The sequence below is a fragment of the Trachymyrmex septentrionalis genome, unplaced genomic scaffold, assembly GCF_001594115.1.
Source record: "Trachymyrmex septentrionalis isolate Tsep2-gDNA-1 unplaced genomic scaffold, Tsep1.0 scaffold277, whole genome shotgun sequence".
NCBI classification, from domain to species: domain Eukaryota; kingdom Metazoa; phylum Arthropoda; class Insecta; order Hymenoptera; family Formicidae; genus Trachymyrmex; species Trachymyrmex septentrionalis.
The window spans coordinates 157,831-169,662 of NW_017305438.1; the positions used below are offsets into that span (position 1 = coordinate 157,831).

Sequence of the window (11,832 nt, forward strand, 5' to 3'; positions counted from 1 at the left end):
TACATAATTATGCATAATTTTATATATAATTATACATAAATAATTTTTTTTATTTTTCTTCAAACTTGATTTTTTCTAAAATGAATAGTGCTAAAATTACTTTTTTTAATTGTTGGACATAGTAAGTCAAGTTGGCAATGTTTAGTAACATTTTATAAGCGCACGCGTGAATAATTAAAATCAAAAACTTTATCATTTTATATTTTACGATCCTTTCTTTTCTCCGGCGACATCGATGAGCTCATCGGGTGTAGTTCTAATTTTAAGAATATTTCCGTTTAAAGATATTAATATTGTGAATCAATTGTTTATCAGGTTTGTGATAGTTGCATCCTATATATATATATATACGAGTATATCGATATCTGATTATAAAACCGAGTATTATATTTGTTAATATAAGGTCAATATATCCTTGTTGTGTTGTTCGAAATACTCAAAGCACATTACTGAATATATTGTAATTCAAATAATACATTAAACTGCAATTACATTTGATAACTCAAATTATTGATTGTCTAATTCTAATAGTATTAGTCAACTTAATTGATCGCTGCGTTTACTCTAAGAATTTCAACATTAATTATTTTGAATATTTTTACATTACTATTATTATTTCTGTTACACTAAAAAGTAATTTTACAAAAAAAAAAGAATGTATAAACATGTATGGACATATTTCATATGTAATTACACATGTTTATGAATATTTATGCGTGTTTATGTATGTTTATACATATTTATACATATTCATGCATGAACAATTTTTTACCGGGAAGGTGCGCTCCCAGTATATTTTCTGGTATAGGGATACGCTCTTGAGCCACAACGTCGCGCGCGCGATCGGCAACTAAGCCGCCGAACCTCGAGCGATAGTGGGAAGATAGTAAACGGCGCCCGCAGGAGTCGACTTGAAATGTACAGATTTTTGCGAGCACTTGTGAGGTAGCTCGAATCATATCGCTCTCTTTTTTTCTAAAGTATTGAATTGAAGAAAGAAAAATGATAACTATTTTTTTAAATTAATAAAATAATGAAATTATTGAAATTAATTAATTATTCAAATTAATGGAATAATGAAATTACTGCATTAATAGAACTATTGAAATTATAAAATTATTCAAAATGGATTCCGATTGTTTAATTATTTTCTAGATTTCTATATTGTATTTTTTAGGGGAAAAACGAAATAATTCCGAAATCCATTCCCAACAATTCCATAACGTGCTCAGATATGATTTTTATTCATTTCTAACTGAGCATAGCTGCTAAGATTAGGGAATGTTGAATGTCTGAATGAGACTGATGTATTTAAGTAAATATATTTTATATGAAGACTTTTGAGCCACAATTACTGTACTCGAGCTTTCAGTAACTTTTATTTCTATTATTATTTCATTTTAATAATGAGAATCTTTTGCATTAATTATTGTTTTGATTAAATACCTTTATTGCAATTAGTTTTTACTTGTTTAAACATATATAATCATGTCATTTTTTGTGCTAGAACGACTTACCGGAGCCAACCGGATGAATGCGACCGCAAGCGGCACCAAGGTTTTTATTCTTCTTCATCAGGTCCACGAGAAGCTTCACCGCCGCCGGTTGAAAGTCGATATCGCCGTCAAGTGTTAACAGAAACGTATTCTCGGCGATAACCTCCTTGCGATCGACACTGATCGGTAATTCCATTAGCCGATGACCCAGTAAGTAATACATGTACATTACCTAAATCAAGAATTGAATAATTTTTTACGAGACAGTCTCTAATATTTTGTAACTTTTAAGTAAGTAGATGAAGTGCTCAGGACACTCTAAAAAATTTTATTATTATAGTTATATTTTTTAATAATATGCCTACTTGACTCCATCGTTTCCTGTGTCGAATCTTGCTCTTGTCCTTCAGATGGGCAATCATCTTCGTCTTTCCAGGAAGAGTCCATACCAATCGTCCACCATACGGAGTCGGGTACTTCTTAGGCGCTCTCACGTGCATTCTCGTTTTGTGTACATCCGACGCGGCCTCGTCTAACGTGCCGACCAACAATTTCACGAACCTGTTCACCTGCGACTCATTTTCGTCGTGGTCGGACAACTCGAACGCGTCGTCGAAGAATATGTGAGCTGGAGGAACACATTTCCACATGTGAAGCAATGAACGATAGACATATCACAATTTTGATAGGAAAGTGATACATCTCAAAATTTATAACTTTTCAAGAGAACATTTTCAAAATTCTGAATTGGAACAATCCAACTCACTTTCAAATTCATAGTAGTCGGGATCGACCACCTTGAGATACTTCTGGGCGACGCGCCGCGCGCATTGATCCTCGTCCAGACGCAGGATACTTTTTAGGAACTCCATCATTTCCTCCTTGTTTTCATGCCACATAGTAGCACAAGCGTAAATTCTAGTTACATGATCGCTGTTCTTCACCGCGGATGGAGGTGTGGTTGAACCGTCCGTCTGTTCATAGATTGTCTCATAGTCGCCGTCACCTTTCTCCTTCTCTATTTCTGCCAGATCCTATCGATTAACCCGAACCGATTAAAAACTAACACTTTCAAGTTACCAATGATTTTATATTTTTATTTAACATAATTCATCATTTTAAGAACTGAGAAATTAAGAAATCAACATTAACGTTAGTTTAATTTCTATTTTTATTTTAAATTTTAATTAAAATAATCTTTATTTAAGATATTTAAAAGATTCAAGACATTCTTGTTTAAGATTCTTAAGATCTTTATTTAAGATATTTAAATAAAGATTGTTTAAGAATTAAAAAATTAAACAATGCATTAACGTTAATTAATTTTATTTTGCAAATTTTATTCAAAGCCATTCTATCTAAAGATACTTACTTCGACTTTGACTTCTGGTTGATCATCTCTTCTCCGGTTAAGGCCCATCGATTGGTCGATCAGCAGAGAGTCATACATCGGCACGACGAAGAGCTTCTCTGTGGCCGCGAGACGCTCGCATTTGGGCGTCCAGATGTGTAGGGTGATCCAGGTCTGCGACAACAGCCACAGCAACCACACCCAGGCATACTGTTTCGACACGAAGTCATTGAGGAAGTTTGGCAGTGGCGACTCGTAAAACAGATAATCGGGTACCGTGCCGTGAAAGAAACATGGATCGTTGTTGCGAAGACCACATGCGGCGATCAGAAGCGAGATCGACACCGGTATCGTGAGATTCACTGGGAACGCGTAGCTGAAGCCTTGGATCAGGATCTTGCATGCAAACTTGCCTGGATGATGAAACGATGTTAAACATTAATTAATTAAAAAGCATCTTCAACGAGTCCAATGGAGAATCTCTTGTTAAATAGTGTTAACCACGTTATAAAGTATGAACTCTTATTAGCCCATATTTTTCCGTATTATTTCAACTGTGAGGGTTTTACTACAAGTATAATTCAAATTTTTAATTAAATAGTCCTCTCAAGACGATCGAAATATTATATACAGTAAAAACATTTTCACCACGAATTTATTTTTATATTTGTATTAAAAGCGATCTTTATTAAAATTTTTTTTACATTTTTAAGATATCAGAATTTAATGTAATATGATTTTGTTATTTGAATATTTTGCATTAAATTAATTTAATTGATGTTCATTTTTTAAGCTGCGTTCCACTTGGATAAATAATACTCGCTAGCGTTGTAAGCGCTAAGTAGAGAACGCTTAGTTTAAAAATAACACAATTTATGAGTGAGTAACAACTAACATAAAAATAATATGTTTTAAAATGTAAATTTAAAGATAAATGCATAATATGTGTTAATTTAAATGTTAATTTTATCGAGAAATTACAACAATTTACACAATTGTTTATAAATTGTGTCAGTGTTTTTGTTAATTTTTGTATTAATTTAATTTTTTTGTATTAATATTTTTACTTTCTAACATATTCATCTTGTCTTAAATTAATAGATATTTGGATGGACTGTTTAGGACATGTGATATAAATTTATAACACGAATTTTCCAATTGTGTGGCTTATATACTTATTTGACAAGAGCCATGATTATATTATTCTTATCTTTTCCCAAGTTAGCTTCAACCTCATGAATCACTCACCAAATACGTAGGCAAAGTAAGCGCCAGCGATTTGCAGTAGGAGGACATAAATGGGCGTGTTGAAGTCGGCGTTAACGACCTCGGTGATGTCGCCCGTCAGAATCTCCGAGAGATCGGGCAAACTGCCGCTGTTTATCGACTTGATGGAAGTGACCGTGATCTTATGGTCGCCGAAGGCACTGCTCAACATGGAGAAGAGATGCCCGACATTATCCCCTTTGATATGCAGTATCAGTATCGAACTGATGAAGAACGCCATGATCTTCCAGACAGAGACCAACATGTAAGTGAAGTAACGCGTCAATCGCATCTCCTTCTTCACTCTGCCGAGCGATCTGATTAAACCTGTGAGGAGAAATTGACAGAAATATAAAGAAAGATGTTTTTAAAAGAGTTGTAGGTCAGCTATGATATGATTTAATAATTTAATTTAATAATTTTATAAGATTTTATTAAAAATTATACAATAAAAATCTTAAAAATCTTAGAATATTTTAGAATTTATATACATATATGAAAAATTCTAGAAAAGATGTAGACTTTCTTGGAACTTGTAAAAAGTGTTTCAATTTGTATAAAAACCTAATAAAATTTCTACAAGTTATAAATTAATTAAAAATTTTGAAATTTACATAAAAATTGTAACAAATTATACAAAAAATGTTTTCTAGGGTAATTATTTAACTAATTACGAAAGATTAGTATTCTACAAAAGATTTAAAAACTTTTTTTTATAATTTGATTTCCATTTAAAATAAAAACATTTGGATTGTAAAGGATTAGAGAACTCACCGATTCTGCTCTGCATGGAGACGTAATTTTCCCACCAGCCGCAGGATACGAGAATCAGCGTAAGGGGAATCAGCCATAAGGATCGTCTTGAGCTGTCTAGGAAGGGCCAAAGGACGAAGCTGGTCGCTTGTGCGGCCAGAGCGGCGATATCGACGAGAACGAGGACGAATCGTTTGGAGTCGTCTTTACTTTTATTACGAGAAAGTAGGCCTGCGAATGTATGTAGCGTTCACTTCACTTATTCTCGTGCAATCACTACTTTCATGATTATTCGCTCGGCAACACGGAACCGTGGAAAAATCGATCGCGAAAGTCGGGCAATCGCGATTGAAAGCAAGATCAAGTATCCACATTTTTTAAATTTAATATCAAGTAGTTCAGTATTCAGAGCTAGATAATATGTAATATACTGTTCGGCAGTATATATAATATGTAATATACTTTATATTAACGCATTATATATATTAATATGCAAATAATGTAATAGATTAGATTAATATTTAATTATTTATTTTTATTTATTTTTGTTTAATATTTCTCTCCCTCTCTTGCTTTATTGACATTTTCTATTATTTCTCTTATTTTTTATGTATTATAATTTTTATATTCATGGTTTTGTTAAAATATCTAAAAATTTAATTGGTTCTGAAAATAATTTGGTCTGGACCAAAAGAAATAATTACATAGGATGCTTAAACTATTTGCTAGAATGTTGAAACTGTTTGTAGCATTACTTATTATGTTTGAGATTCCAACGCAATATTTAGATTGTCTAACAAAATTATTTTCAGATTCGTAAGCTAAATTTTTAGATACTTCAGCAAAATCGTTTTTTCTATATATTCGAAGCTCAACGAGGTGAAATCGAACGAAAATTGATTGAATTGGAATGAAATTACCGAGCAATCCGGGAACGAAGCACACGCAGTTGGTCAGCATCGCTCCTTTTACGACGTCCAGTTCCGGAAGCACTGCCAGAAACATTAAGGCCAGACCCACTACGTGAAATGTCTCCATGATGGAAACTACGAGAAAGTGCATCGACTGCGGCTTCTTCCAGGACTTGAAGATACACATGCGAATGCTGCGTACCAGCGTGCCGAACTCCGGCACTGTGAACGCGATTATTATGCACCATATCCAAGCGATCCTCTCTTCTTCGGGCAGTGTTACTATGTACTGGTTTTCCCGATCTGCAAGAAGACATTGCGATAATAATTATTAAGATTAAAATAATTATGGGATATTATAAATATCTTTTTTTATCTTTTTCTTCTGCTCTATATTGTAATTAAAAGTAAAATTACACAATCTTTAGTTAATCGAGTTGGTCAGAATGGAATTATTTTATTTTATTGAATTGAATCACATAAATTAAGTTTTTACGCTAGGATAACACACTATATTTAAGTCTCACCTAATTGCCTGTTGCAGTAAAGCATTTTTCTGTCTTGTCGCAGTTGCGACGTCATGAAGAGAATCGTGCCCTTGGCAATTACACCGCTTCCCAACACTATGACGAAAACAAACAGGTAGACGATGACCTTGATTACCTGCACCATCCTCTCTAGGCATTTCTGGTTTGCCATGGAACCCGAGTTCGAGTCGGTCTTCATTGGCGGATTCCGAAATACATCCCATCCTTTTGTTTCAACAATCGTGCGTTGGCTACATTCAAACAATTGAGTGTTGATTAATCGAAACATCATTAATTAACAAATAAACGTTTATAATCAACATTATGTAAGTTTCTTATTTTTTCAAATCTTCTCGAGAGACAAAAGGAGAGATTTTATGCTTTTTAATTTGAGTATTCGAATGTAATCTAAAGCAAATTATTTCAATAAACAACAATTGAGAAAAAATTGGACACTAAAGAAAATATCTTTTTATCTCTTTATTTCAGTCTCCTATTTTATTTAATTTTATTTCCTTGAAATTTTGGATCCTTGAGAAAAAAAAATTACTAACGTTGATGAAATCGTCATACCTTCCGCCATAGTCCTGAGTCAGAGGAGTGCTTTCACCATCCGAAAAATCATCCGGACCGGACACCATGCCAGCTCCCGGTATTATGCCATTCTGATGTTGGTTCTTCGCCATTCTACAGATTGATAATTTATCTCAATTTTAGTTCTCTTATTAAACAAATAATGCAATTGTTATAACGGAGTATTATAAATTTATAAAAAATGAAAAAAGGCTTTTTCGCTGCGAGCCTTTGGAAATGAAGAATCAAGGATTGATGGATGGAAAATCATCAACATTTAAGTATTTTAATTAAAATCGTAGACCTTTCTCTCTATATAAAAAATTAGATTTTAAAATTTATATAAAATGAAGAAAATTTAGAGAAGTGTATTAAAGTATCGCGATTTAATATATATAAAGTCAGTAAATATATTTTTCTTTTGATAAGAAGTTACTAATTCTAAATCAAACTATCTATTTTCTTAAAAACTATATAATAAAAAATTGTATAATAAACAATCTTTTATCTGACTCGCACAATTATTAAATCAGCTTGATAATATATTATTTATAATGATGCAAAATTAAATTTACGATAAAATGCAAACTGAGAATAAAATTCAAATAAAAATTCGTCTGACAATTCGTCGAACAAACAAATTTTTATTTTTCATAACAACTGCTGCGATTTATGTTGGCTGTCGACCTTCAACTTCTTTTATCCTTGAGTTTACGGTTCATGAGCCTTTATTGCTCAACAATAAACTTACTATTTTACTTTATTAATCAACAGTGTTTTCTTTCTTTCGTTCACGCGTTATTAGCCACGATCACAATTCAGCGAACTAATTAATCATTAATCCATCATTAATCAATTCAAGTCGCTCCGATCTGCGCGCGCGACTTCATAATTTTCAACATAGAGTATCTGTTCCTATTACTGTGTTTGTCCCTATTAGTGTGTTTGTATTTAAATAAGCCTTTGTATTTAAAGAAAATTAGCATAAATAAATAAGAAAAGGTATTTTTTTATTAAATTAAATTATTAATTTATATGACCAAAGATAATATTCTATTTTTTTAACTTTTAACTTATTAAAGTATAGTAAACATTTTTTAGAAGATTTGAGGAATTTTTATGAGTCCGGTAATACCACAAAATTTTCAGTTTGTCCTTATTCTAAATTGAAAGTTGTGTTATATAAGTGTACATTGAAATTGTAATTAATTAAGATAATGATTTATGCAATATTATAATTGAAACAATTAACTTACATCTATTATCTGTTTTAATAATTATTTAGTATATGTTAAAATGAGTCAAATGCACGGATAGGCACATAAATTGGGGGCATATTAATAGGGCCATCGTCCCTTGGAGGGATATATTATTATATTAATAGGGACAAAAACATTTTCTTTATTTTTAGCAAAACAACATTATAAAACATTAACGTTTTAAAAATATTATAAGAAAAAGAAATAATTGAAAAATCAATACTGATCTCAAGCAGACAAAATTAAAGCTTCAATAATTAATAATTAATTCAGTAATGAGCAAATTGGCTTAAAGGTACGTTAATAGGGACAGTTATCCTACGGTGACCTAACGAACTTGGCGTTTATCGAGGCGTCATCGCGCATTCGCGCATTTATCTCTTCTCAACATCTAGCACACGTTCCCCCATCGACGGGGCCCGGCGGGGACGCACGTATCTTTGTTCGGCGCGGGAGAGAGATCCGGGGTTTCTGGTTCCTGGACTACAGCTGAAAGTGAAAGGGAAACGAAACGAACGACGTGGCAGATAACGTAGCAAGGACGTCCACTGTAACTCGGCGGGCTACGCCGTCGTCGTTCCGCGGCCGTTGTCGCCCTCGAGGCCGCGCCGCGGCATATCCCTCAGAGACTTTCCCCGCGTACCTCCTGACCCCCCTGGCGTTCCTAAAAATCCATCAGCGCCGCTTGACTAGTTCCTATGTGTGCACCCTCCCGGCCTTTTCTTTTTCGCGTTCCTTCGTCTCATCCTTTCTCCTTCTCGTCTCCTTCGTCCTCGCGTTTTTTCGTCTACGTCTCTCGATAAGAAGACGACGCGTCGCGGGATGTAACCGCGGAATGCGCTTCGCGAGTGAAAAGAGAGATTCATGAAGTACTTCAACTTGATTACATTCATATTCTAATAGTTAATTAAATTAATTAAACGCCCAATAATTATCGTGTTATTCATCGATTTTTTATGTTACTCTGTTATCATTTAATACAAAATTAAATTGTTATTTCATTATTAATATATAATAATTGAATTAATTATTAATATATTATTTATTAATATAACGAGCTTTACAGCTAGAGACACAAAGTGACACAAGAGTCATTCTGTCCTTGTTCAATAATCAATAATAAACAAAGATGAAATGACTCTTGTGTCGATTGTGCCTCTGCTGGAAAGCTCCCATAACATATTAGTTATTAATATAAATAATTAAATTAATTATTGATTCAATGCCCGAGGCAAAATTTTTCTTCTACTTAGTTTTAGAACGTATGTAGACTTTAAAAATGATATGTAGACTCTAGAGATTTATAATAACTTCTAATCTAATGAATTGAGCTCCTACGTAGCCTGTAAATGGCAATTATTGTAAGATTTCTTATTTTTAGGTTCAAAAGAAGTTTTCTAAATAGAAGCTGTAGATTAAGTAATATTAAAAGAGAGCCCTATTTGATTGTACAAATATCAAAATATAAGATTTAATTGAGGTTGAAAGAGGTTCAAAGTATGACTAAAATTTCGACTTGTGTGGACTTTGTTTTAATTTATACAATAATATCACACACAGATATCGTCACATTTCTAATTGGTATAAGTTAATTTTTTCGCAATCCACAAGGGAAAAGATTAAAAAGAATTAATTAAGAAAATATTCTGTCAGTACTGAAAAACCTTACTGATTGTTCCGATTTTTCTTTTTCTTTTAGTATTCTCCTCCGAGTCGTGTCGAAACTGTGAGGAAGTCGCGTACCGTTAGCTACCAATTCGGAATAATAAGTTTCTGGGACGATGCACGCGATCGGGTGCGACGAACTGTCATTGCTTGCGAAAGGGAATGCAGTTGATCGAAGACAGCTGGCAGTTGAGAGTTGAGTTTCTAATAATCAGTTACCCCTGCGTGGATTACGATACAAGCGTTGCGTTCGAGAATTATAATAAAAGATCTATCAAGATGAAAGACGGACCTGCCAATAATGAATTGTAAATTCGTTTGTTAAGACTAATGAAACGTTTGTTTAATAGAATATCTATTTATCGAAGATAGGGAAGAACTTAAATTAAAGTTCAATTGGCGGATTCATTAATACCGAATTTATAAAAAAAGATAGTAAGGAAAGATCTGTTTAATAAAAAATCCATTGATTAAGAATAAAGATTAGATTAGAAAAAATTAAAATTTAACAATTATTAATTTGTGAAAGATCAATATTTTTGCATTTATTCTTGTAAATATATTCTTAAACGTAGGTCATAAATTTTGTGCAAGATTTTGTTGTATAATGTGATAAATGTTTCTTCTATCAGGAAGGGAGTGTTTGACAAGAGATTTATTTATCTATCGCCGATCTTCCATCGAACTTTCGACAGACTATGCAGCGGACTGCCACGCACGAGTAGATAGCCAGAGAATTTCGCTTCGCGAGTGTAAGCGTGAGTCACATGAGCTGAAGAGAGCCAGAATTCTCGGAGGAACGCGAGGTCACGAGGAAAGGAACGACCTTGCCATGGAGAGAATATATTTCGAGAACGGATTTTAACGCGACGATCGGCAGCCGGATCCAGTTCATCGTCCTCAATCGTGAACGGACCTTTTTTCTCAGGACCACTCACACACAACTGACCGTTTCTTCGCCGAGGAAGGAGAATTCTAGCAAATACGTATCCACGATTTCTCGCCGATTACGTATATGTACATCAAAATGCACCGTAAAGTAATTGGTATCGAACATTAATCGTTTGAGTAATTTGTACTTATTTTTCATCACGCAAATACATTTCTTTGTTTGTCCTGTTGTGATTTACTCAGGCTGCTGTTTTGGATTCGATTATATGTAATTATATTTTTAATCTAAATTGGATATAATTACATTATGTAGATTTCGATTGCTTAAGTATTTTTACACAGTAAAAACATTTTGTATTTAGGAGAAGCAGTCCACTTCATCTTGTTAAAATTTTATGATGAATTTTTTATATATTTTAACTTAAAAAATATAAATATATTTTTATATGTTAATTTAACATAATATGATTATGTTATGTATTTAAATATTTTGTGTTAAACTGGTATTCAACATTTCTAATGTCAAAGTAATACAATTTATAAGTAAGTGGAAAATAAGTTAAGAATAATGTATTTTAAAACATACATGCTAAAATAAATAAATAAAATACATATTAATTAATTTTGCTGAAAAAATATTCTTCCACATCTATTTAGATTATCTGCATACAAATGTAGATTTTAATTATTGGATAAATTGAATTCAATTTACGTTGTAAATATTATTCTGAAAAGTTTCAATCTGCGACTTCGCAAGGATCTTTTTCGTGACTAATTTTTGATTTTGCACAATCGTATTATGTTAAACGATGTCAACATAAATCAGCAACACGCATTACTTAAATTTATTCTAGTTGTCAAGCTAATCTTAAATTTACTCAAAGCCTTTGTTCGAAGAACTTCTATTTTTAAACATTTTTAAATTTTCTTTCAGCACAGCCGAGAGATTTCACTTTGCGTAATTACATTTCATCAAATTGTTTACAGATGCACGTCATTTAATAATTAAAATATACTAACGATTTTTCATTAATGATACCGATTATCAAAGCGTTGACTTATTCAAATTATGTTTGAGTGCATTTCAATTATTACTAAAATTATACAATTTGGTTTGAACATCGCAGGAAAGAAAAGGCT

General features: G+C 32.7%; 1 protein-coding gene across 3 annotated transcripts in view; it reads right to left on the reverse strand.

Moving 5' to 3' along the window:
- LOC108749229 overlaps nucleotides 1–11,832 on the reverse strand; it is a 28,731-nt gene that overhangs the window by 12,460 nt on the left and 4,439 nt on the right. For all 3 annotated transcript variants that reach the window (XM_018487797.1, XM_018487795.1, XM_018487796.1), the window contains exons 2-10: nucleotides 6,878–6,991; nucleotides 6,305–6,555; nucleotides 5,787–6,080; nucleotides 4,888–5,097; nucleotides 4,096–4,440; nucleotides 2,869–3,260; nucleotides 2,263–2,530; nucleotides 1,862–2,124; nucleotides 1,518–1,728 (exon numbers count right to left, since the gene is read on the reverse strand). In XM_018487797.1, the coding sequence (XP_018343299.1) occupies nucleotides 1,518–1,728; nucleotides 1,862–2,124; nucleotides 2,263–2,530; nucleotides 2,869–3,260; nucleotides 4,096–4,440; nucleotides 4,888–5,097; nucleotides 5,787–6,080; nucleotides 6,305–6,555; nucleotides 6,878–6,990 (2,347 nt within the window). In that variant the 5' untranslated portion in view covers nucleotide 6,991. The remainder of the gene's footprint in view (nucleotides 1–1,517; nucleotides 1,729–1,861; nucleotides 2,125–2,262; nucleotides 2,531–2,868; nucleotides 3,261–4,095; nucleotides 4,441–4,887; nucleotides 5,098–5,786; nucleotides 6,081–6,304; nucleotides 6,556–6,877; nucleotides 6,992–11,832) is intronic.